The 26,039-nt window shown below is 33.9% G+C and overlaps 1 protein-coding gene across 5 annotated transcripts in view; it reads left to right on the top strand.

Moving 5' to 3' along the window:
- LOC138707452 (epidermal growth factor receptor kinase substrate 8-like) overlaps window positions 1-26,039 on the top strand; it is a 110,644-nt gene that overhangs the window by 10,870 nt on the left and 73,735 nt on the right. Inside the window, exons 1-5 of one of the 5 annotated variants that reach the window (XM_069836921.1) lie at window positions 361-800; window positions 9,708-9,793; window positions 18,472-18,548; window positions 21,484-21,695; window positions 22,569-22,724. In XM_069836921.1, coding sequence (XP_069693022.1) covers window positions 9,729-9,793; window positions 18,472-18,548; window positions 21,484-21,695; window positions 22,569-22,724 — 510 coding nt within the window. In that variant the 5' untranslated portion in view covers window positions 361-800; window positions 9,708-9,728. Of the gene's footprint in view, window positions 1-360; window positions 801-9,707; window positions 9,794-16,356; window positions 16,434-18,019; window positions 18,106-18,328; window positions 18,368-18,471; window positions 18,549-21,483; window positions 21,696-22,568; window positions 22,725-26,039 lie in introns of those variants that run through there. The other 4 variants (XM_069836922.1, XM_069836923.1, XM_069836920.1 and 1 more) reach the window with 4 other exon arrangements.

The raw sequence follows: 26,039 nt of genomic DNA, 5'->3' as shown, positions 1-26,039 counted from the left end.
GTTACATACACTCAACTACAATGTTTATGACGTCGTTATATAACTGATTCATAATAAAATACTGAAAGCGGTGCTTGGAACGACATATTGTTTTTTAAGTTTTCATCATTTCTACGGGGGAATAAAATGATCTTTCGAGATAGATCTATAGTACTGCAAATGAGATGTAGAAAAGCAAGTGGCAAGAAACTAGACGTCAAATGAATGCTGCAGACTCTAAGGAATGGAATGTGTATATCCCTTTTCACCGCAGTATAGTAACTGTTAGTCACGCGTTGGAATTCCGGCATGTATTAGACGTCAGATTGTCTCGAGCCCCAAATACCTTCGGGCAAAACATGTGTTGCGTTGTTTTAGTGCCAATAAGGAGTACTGATATTATGAATTATGCAAATAAACGAAGTTCTATATAAGCTGAAAGGTGAAATAAACGTTGAGGTGTATGTCATTAGTGTTATGAATGACATGTTCTTTCCGCCCTCTCAAGTAACATCAAACATAGTAGGCTCTAGTTACGTACTGCGAGAACGACACTAGCGCCAAACTATACGAATGGCGAGTTGGGGACATGAAAGTGGTATTGTGTACGTGGGTTGTTAACTGCGTTGGTGAAAACCACCTGTAGATTCATTCTGGTATTCATTCTATTTCATGCAGGTGTGATAAAGTGACAATTTTAAGTGAACGACGTCATTACGTTGTATCATATTGTTAAAGTGAGACAGGAAATTCATATCTCATATTCACGATATAAGTGTACGAGAAAGTTTGTGCTTAATATGGAGTTTGGTTATCACTATGTAAGTCAAAAAATAGTATGGATTTGTACAGAGGATATATGTTATTATTTTAAGATAGATTAATTTAATTTTAAGCCAACTGTACAGCCTTGAAACAGGAGTATGAAAATCTGGATCAGTAGCAGTGCTCATTCCATCGGTGCGAATCGTTCAGTTACATGCAACCTTGTCATTAACAGTTCATCAATTGTTGTCGGGCTCATCAAACATTTGTGACATTCTTTCGTGTAGAGTTGGGCGCGGCCTCTCGTTTCCCATATTGGTCCTTCCCGTTTGGATGGAATGGAATAGGCGACATCAGAATGGCGTGTTAGGCATTATCGCTAGCTATAACCAGTGTGCCGTGAGTTAGAATGGACGAAGTGCTGATGTTTGAAGTCACGAAGGTTCTGATTTACTAAACATTTCATGAAGACACACTTCAGCGTGACCTTATTGCTATGCTATGACCTGCATTCCTTACCACTGTCGGTTTTATCTGTTCTGTAATTACTAATGTGTCACTTATTGACACTTCAGTGCTTTATCTCTATTTGTTTACAAATATGTGTCGTGTTTATCCTATCACATCTGTAAGCTGTAAGCATACTTTAAATGTTGGAAGGGGTGAGGTCAATTTATATGAACTGCACATCAATCATATTCTTATACAAAATAACGCAGGTATTTCGTAATTCAATTTGCATTTGTAAATAATGGACCGTACTAAACTATACAACTCTTATTACGGGACTTAGAATGCTGATGCCTTTTTGTTTGTGAGACAGAAAGTTTTGAATTTGACGTGTTGTTTTCTTCTATGAAAAATTGGTTTGAATTTTGTACTCTGCAAAATTAAGATTCATCCCTTGACTTAGCACACACGCCCACTTACGTCTGTAAAATACATGATTCACTAAACATTTTGTCATTTTGAGAATGTGAGTAGTTTTTTTTAATAACAATTTTGATGTAGGCCTACTGTATTAATTTTGAGAAAAAGTGTGAGATAGAACAGTAGGTAATTCAGTTGAAGGGTTCTTACCAGAATGACCTGGGTTGCGTTCTCGTCAAATCCTGAGAGGTGACTTGGTGTACAACTACCATGAGGCAGGTTTTCTCCGATTGCTATGATTTATTCCAGCATTATCACTCCAGTAATATCTTACTTTACTCTTGTTTCCTCTGGTAACATACTTCCATCGTCTCTTAATAGTCTCTTTGGATTAAAGTGAACGTCAAGTAAAGAATTACAGCTAAAATAAATGACATTATAAGATTAATACCATTTACTTAGACTACACCTCATCCTTCGATATCCAGACCATTCTTTCGGCATATTTTATTGAAGTTTTCAAACAGTTACTATTTTTTTCCACGTTCTAACCATTAAGCGGTGTTTATGACAGCAATAAATTTTGTTACTGTTTGTAAAACAGTCAAGCCAATCAATCGAAAATAAATGACTAGGTTCTTAAATGTTTTATGATTTCTTCCTGGTGGACTATAAACCACTGCACAATAGGGTCATATTGCCGTTTCCAATTGATCTATAAACAGCTTCAGGGCATGACGTCATGAATTCCTGAATTTAGAAATCGAAAAACAGAGATTATTCTTTTGCTTTCTGGTAGATGCTAGGAGAATAAGCATTTAATTGTTTTTCGTTTGAACAAAGCATGACTGTAACAATAGTAAATTTCTTAAATCGTAAACCAGAATACAATTCAATGTTATAGTTCGGTTCGGTTCACATCAGTCTGTTACAAGGGCCATGTATATAAGTCCTAATAATGTCTCATGTTGAAAGGCGTATATAAACAGAACCTACTTGGTTCTTTAACACAATATTTTCAGGGTTTTAGGCTATAGGCTACTACCGGTACTTGGAAAACGGAGCATTGTTTATGTTGTAGATGACTGAAGAAGTCCACTGCTGTGGAGTAACGATTAGAATGCCTGACCGTCAAACGAGCGTATCCGGGTTCAAATCCTGTTTGGGACAGGTTACCTGCTTTAGGTTTTTACAGGAGTTTTCCCTCAACCCATTAGGAGCAAATGCTGGGTAACTTTCGGCACCGGAGCCTGAACTCATTTTTCTGGCATTATCACCTTCATCTCATTCAGACGCTAGATAACCATAGCAGTTGGTAAAGAGTCGTAGAATTACTGAAGAAACTGTGATGGTTTTATTTCATCCATAAGCAATCGTTTGATTACCTTGCTATTCATGTAGACCAGGAATGTCAAAGCGCCTGCGTTGCGTGCTCTCAAGAACCCGCACAATATTTCCTTAAGAGCGATGATTGCACTTTATCTTGATAAAAAGTGAACCTTGTTGGATTTGTATTGCTTGTAGTATAAGCATGTAATACAGCCACTTTGATATCCCTGATGTAGATATAAGTAGGCTACTACAGTTCCCTAACATTTTTGTTTTTAAATAATAAAATTGGCGGAAAATATAATTAAAGAAGAACTTTAAATAACTCTTGATGAAAGATTTGATTTAAAAATCAACCGCCCTTTAATGCGCATGACCACAAGGATCCAGAACAATCATAACAAAGGTCTTACAATCTTGAAGGCAATGTAATGAATATAAAGGTAAATTAATTTGACAATAATAAATATTTAAATATTGGCTTATTCAAAATTATTTAAAAAATAGATGACTCATTTAAAATGCCGATTAAGATAAAATAATTGAAACCTAAGATTTCAATATAACATGGGTACATTATTTTAATAGAGAGCATCGTGCACCAAAAAGAACACCTTCAACAATCCATTTGGTTGGTGAAATGTTATATGTCTGAAGCATAGAATTCAAGGCTCATAAATCAACTTCTTTTAATTGTCAGTGGGACTGCATTGCATCTCTCGAACCGGATGGTGGGATTTAGTGTCAATCATATATTGCGTTTTGTATCAATGGTGACAATGTTGACCCGTCTTTTTAGTGGACCTGTTCATTTTATTCTTTATAATTCAATTCCTGTAGTACTTCACGTGAAGTGTTATAGGTTTGCATTGATTGTTTCAGATTTTTAAGAAAAAAAAAAATGCAATGATTTTAGACCATGAAAGGAACAAACTTGTATTTCGAGCAGAAACTTAGAGATCTGTGGTTGGCAAAATAATTGAAGTAGGGAAGAACAGCATTCTTCGGGTATAAAATTTTACTTAGCATTTCTCACTAAAACGTCGCTATTCGTCGTCGCATTATAACTTCACTAACTATGAATAGCCTTCACATTTAATAAAATGTATGAATTAAAACAGCTGCGTATCACGTTTTACAAACCCATGGGCTATATTCATTTCTTTCATTTCTCTTGTAGATTGTTGAACAAATATCTACTGAAGCACACAAAGAAAGGAAAGAAAAGATAGGCTACATTTAGACATGACTTGGTGAAATAATTCAGACTTGCGTTACGAAATGTAAAATGTTTGTTCTGCTACATATCTTTATGACACAAAAGAGGGTTAAATTGCTTAATAATAATGATAAGGCGACTTTTTTTTTAATCGTTGCCATTGTTTTCTGTTTGTCGAAACATGAACAATTTCTCCGTGAATTAGATTTATTACTCATAATATTTTATTAGGCATACACTGCATAGCATTAATTCTTATTGATATTTTGGTTGGCAAATGAAACTAAATTGTTATGACAATTGGTTCACTGGTTAAAACTCTGGTAACACACCCATGAACTTGATAGTTCCTTGTTCAGCTTTGTTAAGAAGGCCAGAAATGTTGGTATGCAGCCTCAGGTGACCTTGTGGGATAACTAAAGTATGTAAGGTCACATGACTTTTTTATACTTATTTCTTTACGTCTTTGTCTTCCTCTCTTTCTCGCCCTTTTGTATCTGTTCCTTCTTTCCTTACAATTCTACTCCATTCTTTCTTTTCATTCAATCCTCAGTCGTCAGATCTATTGTTCCATATTTCCATATTCTAAAATTCGTTTTGTGTTGCGTAATAAAATTAGCTTCTGAGTTAAATTAATTTACCTTCCGAAGGATCATGGTACAGCTAGTCATGTTTCACACTAATTATCGCGTAGTGTCGCAAGCTATTTAACATAGTGAAGTCAGTTAACATCACAGCTTAAATCTAGTTCTTAGCTTGTACCAAATACTATCTAACATTGTAGAGTATTTGCTTGTACTAACATTTGTGTGTGTATGTGTTATATGATGACCATAGCTATGCAGAACACTGATTATCGACGAAATACACGTACATTTTAGCTTTGCAATAGAATGTAACCTAATGTAGCATGTAGCCTAATTCAGGCTACGTGCTTGATATAAGTTAATTTGAACAAAAGTTGACAATGAGACATAAATTATAGGCGTAAGTAAATATAATCTGCACTGCACAGTAAGAATTCAGAATAATGGGCAGGTGCATCAACATTATTCAAGTTTTAACAACCATTAACTGCTGACTTAGTACCTGTTAAGTTACAAGTACGGTACACCAACGATGATTGTTAAAGGTTTGCCTAACAGCGTAAACTTTAATTGTGATCGATAGCCAACTAAGTTAGTTAACAATAGTTAATTACTTTGAAAGAGCACAAGATGGCGGAAATATTCCACAATGATAAGTTTGAAAATGAAATGCTGTATTTATATCTAAATCAAAATGAAGACCAACGTATTAAATAAAATTAGGACACCCAAAGAAACACAAGAACAAAAAATGTAGAACTATTTTTGTTGTATCTGTCCCTCCATTATTGCTTTGTTTTTTCTATAATTTTATTGTTGTTAATAATAAGATTTGCATTTTTTTATTTGGACTGAAACCCGCCCGTAAGAACAAAAATTACTTTAATTTTCCAGTCACCTTCACATGCAGAATCATTACCTAAACTGCCGATATCTATATAGCTACGCCTTCTGCTACGTCGCCGAATTGGTGCATGAATAAAATACTTTATTCTGAATTAAACTCATTGTTTATACACACACACACACACACTTGTTCATTTTCACTTCAATATCTTTGGTTAAACAAATAAGAATTCATTTTCTTTTAAGCATGAAGAAGTTTGATTTGGAACACCCTACTTCATAAAAAGACACAGCCACTACTGCTACCTGCTTCGAGAAAGACTTATAAAAACTACGTCTTATAACTCGTTGCTGTCCATAAAGGAAACTCAGCTGATTAGTGAACATAACCTACCTGGTCCGTAAAATGAGGTTTCAGTGTATACAAAATTGCATTTTGGTTGAAACTAATGTAGGCCTAATAGTTGATATAACCAATTACATTATTTTTACGTTACAAATAATGACGAAACTATGGTATCTCCCAACACTACACAATTCCTCGGCCTCATATCACTTAAATAATCCCATAAACTAACCCACTAAGCTTGTCACATACCTCGGCCCAATGCCAATTAGCTATTCTCTCATTTAATCATCGAACCCATAAAGAAATTTAAATCAGACGTCAGTACCATGTTTAGTGTGGGGTGATATCAAAGATTGGCCCTGATAATTAAAATATTATTAGATGTGTTTGAAAAAATGTAATTAGTTTAAATTAGTAGCATACAAATATCTCGGTGAAATTGAAGACAAGAATCATTATACACTGCATAGCATTCCACATTGTTTTAATGAGTAATCAAACTTCATATTTGTTAGAATGTTAAAATGTTATGTTTTATTTAACGACGCTCGCAACTGCAGAGGTTATATCAGCGTCGCCGGATGTGCCGGAATTTTGTCCCGCAGGAGTTCTTTTACATGCCAGTAAATCTACTGACATGAGCCTGTCGCATTTAAGCACACTTAAATACCATCGTCCTGGCCCTGGATCGAACCCGCAACCTTGAGCATAGAAGGCCATAGAGAAATTACGTCTTTGTATTGACACAAACTCTCTACCAACTAATTCCACTTCATATTTCGAAAATTTCCTGTTCTCAGTCTCTTCTTAATTTGATCCATTTTAACAACAATATCAAAGCTTTCGTATTGCGAGCCAAGCAATCTACAAACGGAACGACTAAAATGCGTTCAATTTTACATTCAGCGGAGAAATCGGTAGATTGAAAGGTTGTAGGTATTAATCGTTAAGTTCAGTAGGTACACCCTACAAACTGTTTTAATACCCGTAAACTTTAGTAGTCTTTACGAAACGAGGTCGGTGCACTTGGCCATTAGACTTTTAAATGCGTTTTATGTTATAACTTAAATAACAGCGTAAAAAGCTTATGTGCTATTTCCGTTGAAGCACAAAGCAGTTTTATTTAGCATAAAGTGGACGGCATGGAGGTAGCCTAATCCATGTTGTTATAAATATAATGCTTGCCTTTTTAGTTTATGTCAGCATTTAAATTGCGGAACCAATAAATTGGGCTAAATGTTAATTCTGGTCAGTACGGAACATTTTGTAGTTACATTTCTTGCGAAAGTTTTAAAAAATAAGATAATTTATGTTGAGGTACATAACTGATTTTTGAATTAAATACTATTATAGTCACAATCATGCCATGGTATGAAAGACCGGAGAACAGGAAGTCGCAGGTTCGATTCCCGCTCGAGGTTGTGAAATTTTTCTTTCATACCATGGCATGATTGTGACTATAATAGTATTTAATTCAGTAATATGTCACATCAGCGGACGTATATACGTCATCCAAACATCGTAAGATGAAGATTACATAACTGATGTTTGTTCCGTATAAACTGGTACAGACACTGAATTGGGCTTGACTTGTATAAATCGACACAATTACCTAGCATAGACTAACATATAATCAGCTGATTATAAATGTAAAGTGGAAAAGAAAACCAATGAAAAGTGTCAGTCATTCAGTATCTTCTCAGAACAGAAAGATCATTGCACACGGTACAATACATAAACATCATATATAATGCAAGCGTCCTTCCATATGATCATATGATAATACCAAAAGAAAACAGATGGCCTGTTAGTGACACAGTTTTCATGTATCTGATATGTTTGGCCTTCTAATTATGTTTACGAAACTTGGAGACGCAATCTATAATGTGCTAACTCTAGTATAGTCAAGTGGAAAAATTCAGAAAATTTTGTTTCTGTGTTGAGAAATTGAAAGCTTAAATACCGGTATTATAAAATTATGCATATTAACATCTTGAGAGAGCAAGGAAAATGAAAATTATGTAGCTAAAATTTCATTAAGTTTGGAGAAGTTAACATGGAAGACTTTGTGTCAGTTGACAATGGTCTAGTGATCTCATAAATCTGCGATGTTGACATGATTGCGGATAATGCTGCCACTACTGTTCAAAGTGAAGACAGTGATGAGTAAATTGAATCTGCAGAGGAAAGTGTCCCCACACCAAACGAAGTCATCGAAGCAGTAAATGTGCTTCGAAAATACATTAGTGTTACTCCTAGCATTGTATCAAGTGAAGTTATCTGTACCGGTAGTTCCTTGAATTGCATAGAAAATGTTATCATTTATACTAATAGTAGTACAAACACATCAAACAATAATAAAAGAATGTTTTCGTATGAGATGAGCTCTTAATTTGCATTTTGCACTGCAGCTAATGCACAATAAAATATGTTTCCTCTGAAGTGGTGTCTAAATTGTTTTTCCCATTTCATAAATAATTTCCCATCTATAGTGCTGTCCCGCTTATTACACTTGATGGCCATAAACTCTTGACGAGCCCATTAATGGGGTTATATATTCGTAGACATGTTATGGTTTATTTAGTTTATTTAATAATGATATAACTAAAAATTTGGAAGCGTTGTGTACCGGTAAATCTTCAATTAGAGAGACAATGATTAATTCGGAATACTTACACGAAACATCTTCACTTTCAGGAGAGGAGAATATAGTTTATAAATTATGAAACTAATAATTTTATATTTTTTATATGCAAATGACATTCAATATCTGCGGTTTTCCAGAAAAAGGATGTCGTAAATGATTTTTCTGAAATTTCCTTTATAAAATTTGCGATGAAACATTAACTTATGTATTTTGACATTATTTATTTTCCTGTTCACGCAAGAAACAGATTTGCATTACGACATATACCAGTACATCTGTGCAAGAGCTTGCTTGTTTATATTAATAAAATTGAGTAGGTAATTAGAAGAGATTTTTTCCCTTCATAAATTACCTTTGTGGTAAGAGTGAAATTCAAAGTAACATTTCATTATCTGTATTGTAGTGAAAGCATAACAGTTGTAGGTTTCTGACTATATGTTATTTTGTTGGTATGACAGGATTACAAGATTCATATTAGGCTTATGCATAGAGCATTCTTCATGACGGATGCTTCTTCTTGCATGTCAATGTGAGAAAGCATTGTGATCATTTGGTTACTTGAAATGAGGATACATATTTGCCGTTCATTGTAATATTGTCTCAGCTAGGGTCGTAAGTGACATTAATTTTTTATTATTTGTCCATGAATGGAGAACCCTATGTTGCATTTATTTACTTGAAGTTTCGTGGTTTCCTGCCAGAGAAGTAAATATTTATTTTCCTTTTATAGACATTGATTGTGCGTATCCCTTCACTTGTGTTTATTACGTTTTGTCTGAAGAGGTGTTATGCCATGCTCATGACATAGCCAGGGAATTCTGCCACTTGTGAATGTTTGGTTTTGACGATTCTCATAAAAGAGTGAAAACAAGTGAAACACTTAACCTTTAAAAAATGTAGATGATGTGACTTAAATGTGTTAGGTATGATATTTTTACATATTTTGTTATGCTTTCGGAGAAAAAAATACTATATATTAATTTTCTTACTAGTATTAATAATTACGTATTATAAATATTCGCGTTTCCCAATAGGTTACAGTTCTATAAGTATGTATATAAAATTTTATTTGTTGCAGCAGTCTTGTGTTGAGAAAATTTATTTCTTTGCTTCTAGCCCCTTGAGTAAAGGGGAGTCATGCCGGGAGTTGAAGGGCAGCCGTCGCCGTCACCGGACCATAGCTGGGACGCACACAGCTATAGGTAAGTTGGAAAGAATGAGATGCATAGCCACAAATTGATGGAAGGAAGTATTTTATACAAACATTATTTTGTATGAGGCTTTATGAAAAAGTATTGAAGGTAATTTGGAAATTCTGAAAATCCTCTGCTTCTCTCTATATATGACAGTCCCACCAATTGACTAACTAGCAGCAGTTATCAGTCATGAATTTCAAATAAAAATATTTTTTTGGCAGATTTCATTATTATGAAAGATCCAAGGGATTTTGTTGTCTCGTTAGTTCTCTCACATTCTTTTCTTATAGAAGGTAAAAGTCTGTATACACACATTGAAAGATACAAGGAGCAGGGAGGTAGAGTTCCCAGGCTTTCTGAACTTCGGCACTAGTGTGAGTGCTGTTGTCAGTTTCATATTTCATTTGCCTGTTACCTCTCTTAGGGCTCAAAATAGATTGGAAGAGACCAGAATGGTGTTCCAGTTCGTGAATTTCAGGAACCTGTCCATTCCATCTCGTAAGAAATGAGTATTGTCCATTCTGGATCGCTTTAATTTAGTATTAATTATATAGGGCTATGATATTTCAATACATATTTCAATTAAGTGTGAATTAAATTGTTAAAAATTCTGACGACACTTTTGACACTGTTGGTACTGCTTTATCGTACTATAGCATTTACATAAGCTTTTACTGATTTATAATACTCTTGCTATGTTTGACTCTGAATTGAGTATTGCTGAGATGCTGAATAAAGCACGAAATTAATTAAATTAGGACTGGGACTGAGCAACACTTTATCATTCCATATCGAGCTAATTAAGAGATGTTATAGGCCACTGCTAGACATTGAGTCAGATTTCTTATTGTTTACAGTGCAATCTGATTATCCATTTGAAAGACTTCGCGAAACAAAGGTTTCTGTCATAAGTGTAGGGCTGGAAATTATTTTCTTTCACTATTAATATATGCGTAGAAGTAAATTATTAAAGATGTTTGCATTTTATTCAATATATATATTTTTTCGGCTCAATGTAGTGATTACAGTTCGTGATTTCTGTTTGTGTAAATATGATAAGGGGATGAAAATTTCTGAGGACATGTGTCCGAAATTTTTATATTAATTATTGTGTATATAAATACTTCATTGTAATACTCGGCATCATTCCACTGGCCATCAGTTTCATCGTTGTCATCAATGGCATTATGTCCACGAAAATAACAGAGCTTCTGGTTTGCGAAAACGTCCTTTTCAAACCCGACCACTGTGAAAGTTCTATTACTGTTTTGAAGGAGCCATTCTTCAAGGTGGCAAGATGAAAAATCCTACTACTACCAGGGACTAAACCCAAGATTTTCAAGTACATAGTCTGTCATTGTATTGGAAATGGTAACTTCACTTCTACGTAAAAGTATAATATAATTTGATGTACACAATGAATATGCCTAAATTGGTAGGAGTATATTATTCAGGTACAGATGATGATGTTGCTGTTATTACAGAAATACATTGTTCTAATCATAATCATGAGCATTAATAGAAAGCTATAATATTCCACCTTTAAGCTTAATTACTTTTCAAATAAATTTACTTGAAAAATATTGCCTGTCTTAGAACTTAAATATGCATACAGTAGTGAAAGCCATAGGTATTCGATAAGATATATAAAACTACCCCATTACCCAACCATAAACTTCGCATATTAATGTCTTGCGTTATGTGTTCTGTCATCATCTGAAACTGACTTGTTTTTCACTTACCTAATGTATTTAACATTTTTACCATTAAAAATGCTGCCCCCTCAATATAAATACTAGTTTAAGGAATTTTAATCGAAACGAAGACAGAGAATTGAATAATCAATACTCAAATGAAAGTAGTAAAGAGGAAATAATGCACATTGAATAAAATTAAATGTGCATTTCAAAGTCAGTAAAATTATAATTGGTTTGTTTACTCACCAATACGAGTTCACTGCTGAAGAGGTTTCCTTTGTGCTTTCAACTCGGCAAAAATGCCGGTCATATCATCATAATCTACAGTTCCTAAGAGGTCACTTTCAATGCATAGAAGAGGTAAGTCCTGATAAATTTTCCTGAGGTAGAGAATAACGAAGGTATGTTCTGATTCGTCATAATGATGAAAACAAACTCCCAGCTGAGCTGTTGGATGTAGTGGTGCACAGAAACAAACGCAAACTTATATCCACATATGGATAAGTTAACCATATTTTTAAATCCTTCTGTCTAATCCTAAAACTCATGATCAGTTTATTTTCTGATTAATCACTACAATACAATTTCTTGTAAATACCAGCCTTTATATTTTCTTCACATTTACTCTTTAGTATAAATAGAAATGTACCTATTTTTAAGTGACAATTGTTAAGGATATTATATAGTTTTATAAACACTGTATTAAAAATAATATTCAAACCCTTGTATCAATCCATAATTCTTTTAAGTTTTCAGCCTGGGAAAATAAAAACAATATGTTTCACTGAATAACTTTATGATATCTTTACTGTGTTAACTTTGAAATTTACCTGGCTAACACTTTGGACAATGAAGGATACTACTTCGAAACTAGTCAGCCAGATAAATTGCAAAAGTTAACACAATAAAGATATCATAAAGATATTCAGTGATTATAAATGTTAAAAGAGTATATCGAACAATGAATGCTGTAATATGTTTCACTTCTAATTTTGCCTGCACAGGGGACAGATATCCGTTCCCACATTTCCTCTTCTATTATTCTTTAATTTCCATACACCAATCTCCATCATGCCATGCCAGCTCTCTCCTCTCTGGTGTTAGTTCTTAGGTATTCCTCACGTTCCCATATAGTTTTTATATATCTGTAATTCTTTAATGACCTTAATTCACGTACATTTTGGTAAAGTTCTTGTCTTAATATTCCATTACTCCTTTCCTTTATGATTTTACATATTGCTCTTATGTACCTTCCATAGCCAATTAAGCCCTAATCTAAAAACATTGTTTTCTAATTCCCATAGTCAATTATATTTCAAATTAGTAAACTATAGAAAGAATAGATATTTCTTCATAATAATAACTTCCCCCATCATATAATACAGTAATATGTTTTAAAAGTTCAATTTTTCTCACTTGCATAGTGTCTATAATAATTACTACCTACACCCATTTCACATCTAGAAGCTAGGTTAGATGCATTCCCAGGGATTCCAAGATATTTTTTGCTGAAATTAGCTCTAATTATGTAAATGTGATCACCAGATATGTTATTACTCTGTATTCTGTATAGAGTCAGGTTAAAGTAATAGTGGATTTGATATGCAGTGATTTATTGGCCATGTAACTATCCGATTGGTACTGGTCAATGTAGTATTTATGTTTAGCTATTAATGTGGAATATTTTTGCGATGAGTAGAATTAAGTACTGTTGAAATAAATAATATGACATTGTGTGTCATGCAAAGGGAAATTTATATATGTGTGTCCCTAAATGACACCTGTTTGTCATTGCTCTTGCACTCTCTGAAGTTTGATGTGTGTCTTTTCCTCCTTTTACTTCGTTATTAACAACACTGCTGACTGAACAGGTACCTGTAGAGCACATCATTTTAATACAGAAAACATGGTTTTAAATTCCTTTACACTAATTTGAAATATTTGGTTACCAAAATTTGGATAGATTTTAGCGGGGTATTTCTCTATCTCCTACTATTATTTCACAATTTCTCCATTAATAATAACAATCATCATCATCTTTGGTGTAACATAGATCCACAGCCATAAAGTGCACTGCAAGCAATGTCTAATACAGTAAAATTATCTGTAGTTCCACTGTATTGCTCCTAGAGGGGACACTAGTCAACTTTAACATCAATAAGGCATCACTCATGAGGTAACCAAGCCAGGAGATAATTGGGTAGGGTGGCCAGTTCCTTTCCCCCTCCATTGAATATATTGCTGACTACTGACATATTACACTAGCCACACTTCAGATGTATACAAACAATTGTTCTTCCTCTGACATATATTGTCAAGTGAGATGTACCTGTACTCCCTGTTAATACATGTAGGTACTACATATCAGCCAGAACCTCTATCAGAGGTAACCTGGGCCAGTGGTGATAATTTTAAGTACTTGTCGTTGTAGAGGCTCATGGAGAGGAAAGGAAACTTCCCTATAATGCAAGATAAGAGAAAATACTCTGATGCTGCAAAATAACGGATTTTGAGATTTTCTCGGAAACATAGTTTTCCAACATCCGTCAAAGTGGCTTTCAGGGATAGTGCTTATATATTTGTGTGTACAGTTTTTCTCTGAAGTTACTGGACTTATGTTGTTAATATATTTGAGTTACCGTAATTCAATTGACAAATTTGCAAGTGAAATGTACTAACTTGCAGTGTGAACATATGTCCCCAAAAATATTTGCTTTAGAGGAATTGTAATTTGATTTACTCATAGCACTTATGTATCAGTTTTGTTGGTAACATGTTTAAGTCTTCAGGTTTCTTAATCAACATGATGTCTTATATAAGCATTGTGTTGTTTTCATGACGAAAAGAGCACTTTGAAATCCTTCTTGACAACATTGGAAGTTTACTTAATTTTCTTTCCAAGAAAATATTTTTGCTAGATTCCATATGTTTTGCCAACGTGATTAGAAGTCGTATACTTCTATTTGTTCCGTTTTTCTTATTTAGATGTCTGAAAAAAACATTTCATAACATTTGGTAATTTACAAGTTTAATTCTGGAATCATATATTTGAACTATAAAAACATTCTGGTATGAATGTATATCAAATATTTGATAAGATTTTTTATTTACAAATTCGGTCATAAAGTCATGTATAGTTCAACTACGAGAAGTATTTTATAAAGAGAATTTATAATGATTTCTGATGATCTTTGATGCTGTTGTAAATTAAAGAAAAGTTTTTTTTTTTTTTTTACCTATACTTATATCATTTGACATAACATTTCGGTACTGGTATGTTAAATTTCTTTCATGTTTGGTACAGGCTTCTTCCATTTTCGCTAAAAAAATTCTCTGTTTCAACTCAGAAAGTTATTGTTGTTCGTATGGAGGAAAACCTTGCCACCATTTTTAGTCCTTGTAACCATGTCTGCTATTGCTTGGTGTATATACATGAAATGAAATCAGTTACCTGGACACAACATTAATTTTGAGGAATATAAAGTACAATTTTGATCATTTACTCTTAAACCTTTGCTCATTGCACTGCCAGTTAGTGTTACAGGTATTTTAGTCAATGGGTGGAAGGTTTGAAAGGGAGTAGAATTTAATCCCCTTCAAAAAGTCGAAAAGCAGTTGTGTAGACTTTCTCTGAATACATTTATTTTCTCTTCATTGTTCATTCCATCATTACTTCATTGTCTCTCTGTCACTAACTTATTTGTGACAAGCCTCCCATTTAAATAAATTAAATAAAGAATAATTTAATCAATCATATCTGATTAACCTTCCGAAATTGAAGGACTTGGTGGAATAAGAGCCTTTCCCATTCTTCCATAAAAATTACTTTTTTTATTGCAAAAAGTGGAAGCGTATGCCATCTAGTGTGTACGTTCGCGAGCTTTTTTTGTTGTGGGATATGCCTAACCTCCTGTTATCTTTGTTGTTGAAGAGAGGAGCACACCGCACTGTTTTCCTTCTTGGTGAACGAAGATTCGTTTTCTTCAGAAGTTTAAAAACGTGGAATAGGCCCTTCTTCCATCAAGTCCTTAAATTTTTAGATAAAGATTTGTAACAAGCTGACTCTTGTATAATGGCTTTAAAGTTTATCCTGACTGTTTTGTTTTATCTGATAATCAGTTAATGAAAAGATACTAATGTGTTTATCTTTATTTATTAAAGTTACAAGATTTATTGAAAGACTTCTTTGTTTGATAAACCAGACAAATATTAATGATAGATTACTTTTAAATATTTTGATGTCTGGTATTTAGGTAGGTACTCATGGGATGGTGAAGTTAATAATATTTGCTGCATGTTTATGGAAAGAATAAGGACCTTTTTTTTTAACCAAGGCCAACATAAAAAAAATCCTTTGCGTGTAATGAGGTATAAAGAAGCAAAATATTTCCAACTAGATATTAATTACTAACTACCAGTACTGACATTGTTCTTCACACGAATTCATTGGTGCTCATCAGAATTGTTTTTTAATTCCATCGTGAAATTCAGCAATACTCCTCATACTTTAACATTGATAGATCTGATGGGTTGTAAAGGCGAGTTTTTAATATTTTTTTTACCCCTTTGTAGCATTTAGCAGATGAGAGAGAAGCGTTAATAACTTTCTCTACTCATATGTAAAAATTGGATTCGTTACTCACTTTTTCAGAACCACAAATTAAGTGAAAATGGCGTTCCCATAAGGATCCTTAGCTCAGCTGTTCAGCTGTAACGATATTGTAAACACTTACTTCCGCACTTATCAGTAATTAACGCAAAATTTCTGCCTACTTCTCCGCCTGTTCTCTGCATCTGGGGCCTGAGATGAGGAGGGAAGGGAAGAGGGAATGCTGCAAGCTGTAATGCCACAACCTGGCTCTATACCTTCCATGTGCTTCAGTATAAATGTCAGAAGTCGATCCTTTTGTGGTAGCAGTACTCAGCACGGGGAAATCATATGTTATTGTGTGGGTGTAGTTGGTTATCCTATTTATTTCATAAGTAAAATCCAAAATTATTTAGCTAAGTACACTGCATATTTATTTGTTATACCACTAAATTAAACAAATATTTGAAATTGTTCTAAACATAAATGAAAGACTGAAGTATGATGTAACTATTAACTAATAACGTAATGGAAAAGATAAAGATAAGCATGGGGCCATAGAGGTAAGAAAAGGTCAATGCTTACGCCATTCGGAATTGAAATGAGATAGTGTAGTCGACATCATGCTCCAATCAAATTGTACTCCCAAGGAAGAATAGGTACTCAGTTTCACAGGAGGCTGCATGGACTTCCAGAGTCCAGAGTTATTCTGAATGTTTTGACAATGAGAAAAATCACGCCATCATATGGGATTTTGTAGTCCATAATTAGTTGCTCTACCAACTGAACTGGCTGCTTAAAATAATATATAATTGATTAAATGGCGATCTTACTCGTGTTAGTTGTGTAAGCATGTGCGGCTTGCAGCTGTTTCGGTGCTTCTTCACACATCCTCAGAGCCTGCTAGATCTCGGCATCATCTCGATCTTCGCTGCCTGTTGTGTGGGTGCGTTCAATTGTGGAATAGTGTTGAAGTGTGGTGTCAAATAGTGTGTGTGTTCTGAAATTGATCTGTGTGTTGAGGCTCTGAGGATGGTGTGAAGAAGCACCGAAACAGCTGTAAGCCACACATGCTTATACAATTAACACGAGTAAGATCGCCATTTAATCAATTATTTATATTCAAGTGTTAAAAGTTGTGTACGAAAGTTTCAACATATATATATATATATATATATATATATATATATACTGGGTGTTCATTTCAAAGTGTGTCATGACGTCACTGTTGTTGGGTCACCGATTTGAAGCGAGTTTCAGCTTATATGTTAGAGAAGTTTCCTATTATTTAAGGCGTTCTTCAATCTGAACTTGAGAATGTGTACTGTATAACTTGAACGTCGTAGCAACAGATGGCGGTCTTTATGGTCTGTGTGCTACCATAACCTCTTTTAAACTGTGTTTTGCGCCAGCAAGTCGTACGCAGGGTATTTGTTATCATCGGTTGCGTACGACAACATTCCACAATACAAATCAAATGCACCGTGTCCATTTTGACCGTCGAAGTTAATGTCAACAAATACGTAAGTAATCGTCTTAACCCTCTCCCCATATCCCGACAGTACGTATTTCCAAACAGTTCACATTCCTGCCACTACTGGCGTTACCGTACGTATTGGTACGTACTCTTCAGAATGAACGCCGTACTTGCTAGGCAACTTCTCTACCTCATAGGTTATACACCTCTGCGGAAGTGTAGGAAGATTGAATTCTCTAGGCTCATCGGCTAGCCACATGACGGCATACAGCGAGCCATGACACACTTTGAACTGAACACCCAGTATATATATATATATATATATATATATATATATATATATACTGCTGGTTTGGAGTTAAAGAAGTCATCAAGCCAAGTTTATAAAGCATCTTAATTGTGGTAGTTTGTGAAATGTGGGACACAGTAATAATGCCAGTAATCAAATTTCTGCCATTAATAATATTAAAGGAATGTGTTACCTAATGAATCACGAAAATGTTTCACTCACAGCAGCAGCAGCTGTTTACGATCACCAATTAAATCAAAACAAAGGGTGGGTCACATTATAGATAACTTGACATTGGACTTACAAACTTCAGGCAATGCATAAGTGACACTTCATGTGATGCTTGATTTGTATTGGATCATAAGTTTATTAAGAGAGCTATTTTTAAGGATGTTTCACACATCGGAATTTTATGACAGCATTGAAACCTATTGGTTATCAGTATTCCTCAGAACTTATCAATCATGATACAATTCAGCATTGCTGTGAACACTGTGTCTTCGGTCTGATAAAAGTGACAATAGTGAAGGTGTTACAAATATAGTGGATTAATGATTCTTCAGCAGAATGTATTTCTGCGCACAATTTTATTAACGAAAACTTAGGCTGTGTGTGTGTTTTTTTTTATTACAGATCATCATATTCAACTGACCACATTCCTACAATGTCATACCACCGCTCAAGTGTCCATTCCAATGGATATTCTCCAGGTAAGTTTCATATCGGTACAAGTGTGGAGAACTGAGAGTTAAGCTGGATATGGGTAGAGTATTCAGGTAGTCATTATTGATACGATGTATTACCGTAGTTGGATTGTTAACAATATTTTTATGAAGAATGTTGCAGTGTTTAATGTGTTTTATGAGGAATGTACAATTTTAATTTCACCATTAACCTTGAAGTTGGGAATCTGCACAATTTTATGATGGTCACTTTTTAACAATTGCTTTTAACTCTAAGTCATATCTAAACATTCACTCATGCCATAATCATCAAGATTATCCACTTGTTGCATAAATAACTATTATGGGCTACTTTTTTAACCGTACCCGTAGTTGCATTTCTTCAGTTGAACTTGTTCCTTTAGAAATTTATGACTCTTTCATCAAGCAGTAAGTTTAATAGATATGATTTTTATTGTTTTCAATAATTAAACATAATTTATGGATATATTGTTATAGATGTCTTTCAAGTTCTTATGTAAAAATTTTACCGAGGTTGACAGCTTGGGACAAAGTGTAAAATTTAAATGAAATCCAACATAGTTTTAAAGACGAGTTTCCTGACAAGCAGAAAACAGAACTGAATGTGACGTGGATGTGATTATATTCAAAGTAAAGAAAATTATGAAAAATAAACCAGTGAACATGAAAAAGATATTTCAAATGAGGAATTGGAGGAACTCACAGAATATGGAAAGTATTTTGTCAGCAGAAACATATTATCTAGTAGACTATAACTAAAAATCAGACATTTAAAGTGATTTCTGGTCGAAAGGATGTGAAGGATGAAATTGAAGTATATATATTTTTTTAAGTTAATGAATTCACAATACAGAATTCTTCAACTAGTTTCTGTTATTTTTACAAATTCGTTCTACATTAAAAAAATTTTAGATGAACTTCTTTCTTTTTTAAAATACGAACATGACATTGCACGTCTCCTAGCTCTTCAAGAGAGTGAGTCTGGAGCTTGGTTATATATGCATTACTATCTCCTCACATCAGCACTCTAATAGATAGTACATCCTTTAAAATCGCAATGGCTTTACGCCTTGGTTGTAAACTCTGCCAGCTACACCAATGTATTTGCGAAGGAATTGCTGATATTTACGGCCATCATGCACTCGGCTGTGCGAGGAGTAAGGGTCGCATTCCCAGACATTCATCACTCAATGATATCATTAAAAGATCTCTGACTTCTTGTGGCATCCCGTCTCTTTTGGAACCACCAGGTATTAGTCACATGGATGGTAAACGACCTGATGGTCTCACCTTAATTCCACGGTATAGAGGAAAATCTTTAATTTGGGACTCCACTTGAGTTGACACTCTAGCTCCATCTCATTTGCCGAATACCTCCAGACACACAGCGTCTGCTGCTGAATTAGCCGTGAAAAAAAAGCCAATAAATATGCACATCTTTTAGACAATTATATCTTTATCCCTTTTGCTGTGGAGACCTTCGATCCTTAGAGTCATGAAGCTGAAGTTCTGGTATCTCAAATTGGCTAAATTTTGATCTCCATTACTGGTGATTACCATTGCACTAATTATTTGCATCAGCGCTTAAGTATAACTATTCAACGCAGAAATGCAATGAGCATTTTAGGTACTCTTACCGAATCCAGCCCTTTGGACGAACATTTCCCTCTTTAAAATTTATTAAATTTTCTGTTTGCGTAAGTTTATTTACTATAAATATAAATAGTGATGTACCGTAATTCTATTTCTGTCACTAACTGGTCTGGTTCAGTAAAATGCTTATTTCATTAAGTGGGTCATTTAGGAAATAAAAATGATTAAAGTATTTTGTACACGTGAAATTGTTTTAAAATTAATGTACTTCATTCTCTACTTTTAACGTAGAAATGCATGTATTGTAAACTGTTAATCAATTTATCACTTTGTTAATTGTAACACAAGATACACCATTTTCTTATTATGGTCAGTTGTACTATAGGTTATGTAGGCTACTTGTTACAATTCTTTTTGACACACAAGCATGAGTTATATACTATAGTTGATTAATATGAATCAGTGTTGTAAATTATTATATATTTAATTATCTGTTGTAATATTGTAGATGATAAATACACATTAAAATATAGTGAATTAATTCATATTTTAAAAAGCTCAAAGTTTCTTTGATTCGAACATATTCATTCAGACAATTACATTTTGTTGTATTGTCGTAATGTACAGAAAAAAAAGGTGTATAATAACAAATGTGACGTGCTTGGACATGTTATTAACGATAGTGTGTCTGCTGGAACGTTAAATCTCTAGAAGAATAGTTATGTCTATACAGTTTGAAAAGTTGTTTATATCCATGAATGTGTTGTCATTATTCTCCAGAATTATTTTCAAGTTGGCAGTCTCGTTAGATATTTTTTTTACGCGAGATCATAGTTAATGTAACTCTCTCGTTAATAATAATTTCTCAAAACTTCATAATTATTTTTCCTATTAACAATAATAAATTGTACGTATATTATCATGATCGAATGTTCTGGAATATTCGTAATGTTTGTGTAAAACGAGAACTTTTAGTCCTGTTACTCCAGACGAGAAGAAAATAAGTTTTTGAATTTACATATTCTAGTTCTGAATAATATAGATGTTAAAGTAACATAGTAGACCTACCTGGTTGTAGTATTTTTTTATATTCAGTCTGTGATGGATTAGAGTATTCCTTTAATTTTGTTTTGAAATATTAATATTATTACTTAAATCACTAAAAAATTAGTGATGATTATGATGATGATGATGATGATGATTATTATTATTATTATTATTATTATTATTATTATTATTATTATTATTATTATTATTATCATCATCGGAGTATATTATATTATATTATATTATATTATATTATACATTTGTTTTTTATTTAATTGTGAAAATATCTTTCTTTGTGTAGATGGCCCGCAGAGTGGGATTGGAGAAGAAGCCCCCACATATCTCATGGAGCATCTGGCAACATTTACAGTTGCAAAAGAAACAGGAATTGTATATCCAGCAGATGGAATGCGTAGACTTCTTCAGCTTGAAAAATCGAATGGAATCTGGTCTCAGAAAATGCAACTGCGACTTGATATGTCATGGGTGCTTATAATGGACTACGAAACTGGGGTAAGAAATCTTCGTGTTTAGACTTTTTTTGTGCATTTCTATTATAGAAGTACCTTGGTTAGATACACATGAATCAATTGATGAAAAAATCCTTAGGAATATCTTAGGCATATTGAAGCTTAATAATAAACTTAGCTCTCCATTTCTTATAGGCTTCAGAATATTCACGTAAGCCTAGCATTCTTTGTTATTTTATGAACGTCTCATTACATTGCACATTTGTATAATTCAGTACTTAGTGAAGAGACTACACACGGTATTTCAGTACCTGTGTTACAACTTAGAAATCCATACCTGGAAATGCTTCTCTAGCGTGTTATAACCCAAGACAATTTTCATTAGAACATCAAACTATGCATGAATATTGGGATGCCTCTCACATAGGCGATTCTGTCAAGAGATCAGTAACAACTCTTCCGAAATCCTGAAGTCATTGTTGTCTTGCGGATTTTGGAAAACTTATTTATAATATGCTAATGAAGTTTTCCTGTGCTACAGACGTCACAGTATAATACATTCGAGAGAATGTGTCTAGTTTCTTGGCAATTTAGTAAAAATCACTTTGATTTGTAACTCGTAACTGTGGCGTCTGTTACGAAATTGTTTGACATTACTTGTTCCACTTGCCCTAAAAGTTTCTAACATAACTTGAAGAGTCCTTATATGCATGATATTTTACAAGCACAGTGAACATAAATACACTCTACAGTGTTTTGAAAGTCAAAACGCATTTTCCAATCATGCTATTCTAAACGCCAAAAATGTTTCATTATATTAATATATGTAATGGGAAAGATACAATCAATGGCAAGAGTTGAAATATTTCCTTTGACAGTACCCAGTTTTTATATTTGTTGTTAATTTGTGTTGCAGGCAGTGATGGAGAGATTTCCAGTGGCACTGATCCAGGAACCCACAGCCTTTACAAGTCACGACCCCATGGAAATGTATAATAACATTCTTGTGTTCATTGTGGGTGAAGAAAGGGCAGAACGCCTAGGCTCTCGTTCAGAAATGCATATTTTCCAGGTTTGTTATTAGGCCTACTAATTTTATTTATTGTAAGAAGTCAACATTACAGAAATTAGTAAGAATCTTAAAGTTATGTAGCAGAATAATTTTAACCATTTTATTAATACAGGGACATCATTTTATTTTTACTAACATTTTTAATATTAACCTGGCTATGCCTTTGGATCAACACCGTTTCCTACCCCCTTCCACAACTGGAGTTCGATGATACTGGCGTAATATACAAACAAATCACTTTACTACGTATAGGAGGGAAGAAAAGTAGTTCATCCATTTACGTAAACTAGGAAATATCGCGCTTTTGAGTTTGATCATTTTCATTAGGTTTTTGTTTAATCAAAATACAGTATAGTATTAACAATGAGTGTTTTTACTCATGAACTGAGCTGTCCATGTGGACGTATTCATTATGCAGTGTATATTATACTGTCTACAGCACATTACCGTACAATATAGAGAATGAAGTTAAATTGAAAAATAACCATAATATGGATATTTAAACACATTTTTGAAAATGGTGGCCGTTCCTTTCGATACAGGCTTTAGTTCTAATGTGCATATTATCGCACTATAGACTATTGTACCTAATCCCATGTTGAAATAATTCTGTACCTACTCTATAAAAGAGTACCTTACGTACTGTAAATTCAATCTTCACTTCTGCCCGATCCTAAAAGATAAAATTACTCAGACATACTACCTACTGTCCGTCCAAGTGGTTATGTCGTAGGGTCGTAGAAAGGGAGGAAATCACGCGACAGTTAATTACTTAATGAGGCCCTTTTATTTAAGTTGTTTTAAACAGTTGTATAATATAACGTAGACGTCCAATTTCTAACAGAAATTAATGGTCTCACAAAAGAGCTAAGACAACAGCCCAGCCAATAGCTGGCGAATAAAAGCTGGTAGGGGAAACCGGGATACGACATAGAAAAATGGACGACAGTACCTGTGCGAAAATGGTTCAATATTGAAAGCTCTTTCGTCACTGGAAAACGCGAACATATTTTTGGAACGTACTGTTTACTATGACCATAAGGCTACTATGACTGTATATGCGGTCTTCGATCTGTGTGCAGGACGGTTCAACTTCATTAGTAGAAGGGGTGGGAGTGAAGTACATTCAAAAACTGAGGTACAATAAAAATTGAAGTAAAAATAAAATTATGTCCCTGTATATTCCAATCAATTCAGATCATGGAACTTGAAAATTAATTTCATGGTAATGAATTTATTAACTAATGTTCTACATTAAATGGATTACCAGTATCTACGAATTCTTTGTCTGACTTTCTTATGTAATGTGTACAGAAAGAATAGCAACACAAAAATGAGATTATTTTTGTAACATGTACATGATCATTGCGTGTCCAGGCAGAACAAAGCTTTTAAAATTCTGTCTGTCAGTGCCTTGTCAATTTAGTTAAAAGACAGAGTAGCTAGCAACAGTCCCCTACTTCAAATTGCAATATGATAGCTATGCAAATTGACCAAATGGGGCTGGAGAGGCGATTGTGAAGTAAACATGATAGAAAGTTGCCTTCCTTATGGCCAGCTGGCTGCACTTCACTCACAGTTTAGAATAAAGGACGAAAAATAACTGTGAAATGAATATTTAAGTCTTCTCTTTGCCTGTCGTCATAACTCGAGCCTTAAATATGCCAGTATAATATACAGTGGCATAGCATGAACTTTTGAGCAGGGGAAGCTAACTCAAGTTGTCTTTCATGCAACGTATTACAAAAATACAGTCTTAAAATAAATAGTAGTCAATGTCAAGTCAGCAGTTGAAGATTGGTTGGAACATCGTAAGTAACAGCAATAAGGCATGACCTCAAATGATACGTAGTAAAATATGATTTCACGGTTTACACATATCTCTTAACAAATAGACACGTATACGTATAACATTAGCTCACTCCCTGTCATACTTAGAGAAATCACAATATTAGTATCATTACGTAAGTATGCGTCTGTCTTTTGGTTGTGTCCTTCATTGACAGCAAGGGAGTCGGTCATTTGTTTTTTTAAATCACACTTTTGTTCTTAAGTCAGTCTTAATAATACAATTGTCCTAAAAAAATTCAAGTAAATTAGTGTCAGGAACTGTTATTTCGCTCATTATTTATTATATCAGCCACAATGCACACTAACACTTCAACTGAACACAACTGACGAAAAGGGATAACTCTGAAACTACTTATTTTGAATGTTAAAGCTAGCTTCTTGCGAGCCTTGCGACTAGGGTAGTTTAGTTAGAAAGGGATGGAAAATCTGCGGGGTGGATTACACAGAAAAAACCAGTCTGCTTGGAAGCTGGTGTGTGCAGGCTTCTTGTTTACTGCTGCATCACAAATCATCCTGAGCTGCCGCATCACAATATTTAACGTGTAAATATAAATTCTATTAAAATTAATAAATAATTTTCTCCATAAACTGCAGGTTTATTATGAAATTATTATTAATTGGGGAAGCTAAGCTTTTTAGCTTACATTGACGCTACGCCACTGGTAATATGTTAGTAACAATTGTTTACACTGATATCATTGTGCCAGTTCCATTCACAATGGATTATAGAATGTATTGTATTATAGTTTTTGCAGTATAAGGTTTCAAAGAAAAAAAAAATAGCATGCCATATTTCACAAAGTACATATCAATGGCTAAGAGCACAAAGGTTGTAGGTCCAAAAAATTGAAGAAGAAAGAAAAAAAGAGTTGTTCGTATGGTACTACTTCATTTATCTTTGTGTAATCCTCATTCTGGACAAAAGTAGTGTGTCCTTCCTTGAAGGAAATGTCATAAAAATGATTATGACAAGAAGTCAAAATCCCATGATTGACTACTTTGCAAAAACTTATTTTGCCATTTCCCACAAATGTTGTTTTATGGACATACAACCTTTGTATTCTTACCCATCGATATTGACACATAACTTTTATGGTACTATAACTTACAAGAAGTTTTGAAAATGCAGTAATGAATTTTGAAATGCCTGTTATTATTCTGTTGAGAAGCTTTTGTTATCTAGTCTGCTGTCAAAAAATCTGAAAGTTAAAATATAGAAAACAGTTATATTACCAGATGTTCTGTATGGTTGTGAAACTTGGACTCTCACTTTGAGAGAGGAACAGAGGCTAAAGGTGTTTGAGACTAAGGCTCTTAGAAAAATATTTGGGGCTAAGAGGGATGAAGTTACAGGAGAATTGAGAAAGTTACACAACGCAGAACTGCATGCATTCTATTTTTGACCTGACATAATTAGGAACATTAAATCCAGACGTTTGAGATGAGCAGGACATGTAGCAAGTG

This window comes from Periplaneta americana, chromosome 10 (assembly GCF_040183065.1).
Source record: "Periplaneta americana isolate PAMFEO1 chromosome 10, P.americana_PAMFEO1_priV1, whole genome shotgun sequence".
NCBI lineage: Eukaryota > Metazoa > Arthropoda > Insecta > Blattodea > Blattidae > Periplaneta > Periplaneta americana.
This window is presented reverse-complemented; position numbering and strand designations above follow the sequence as displayed.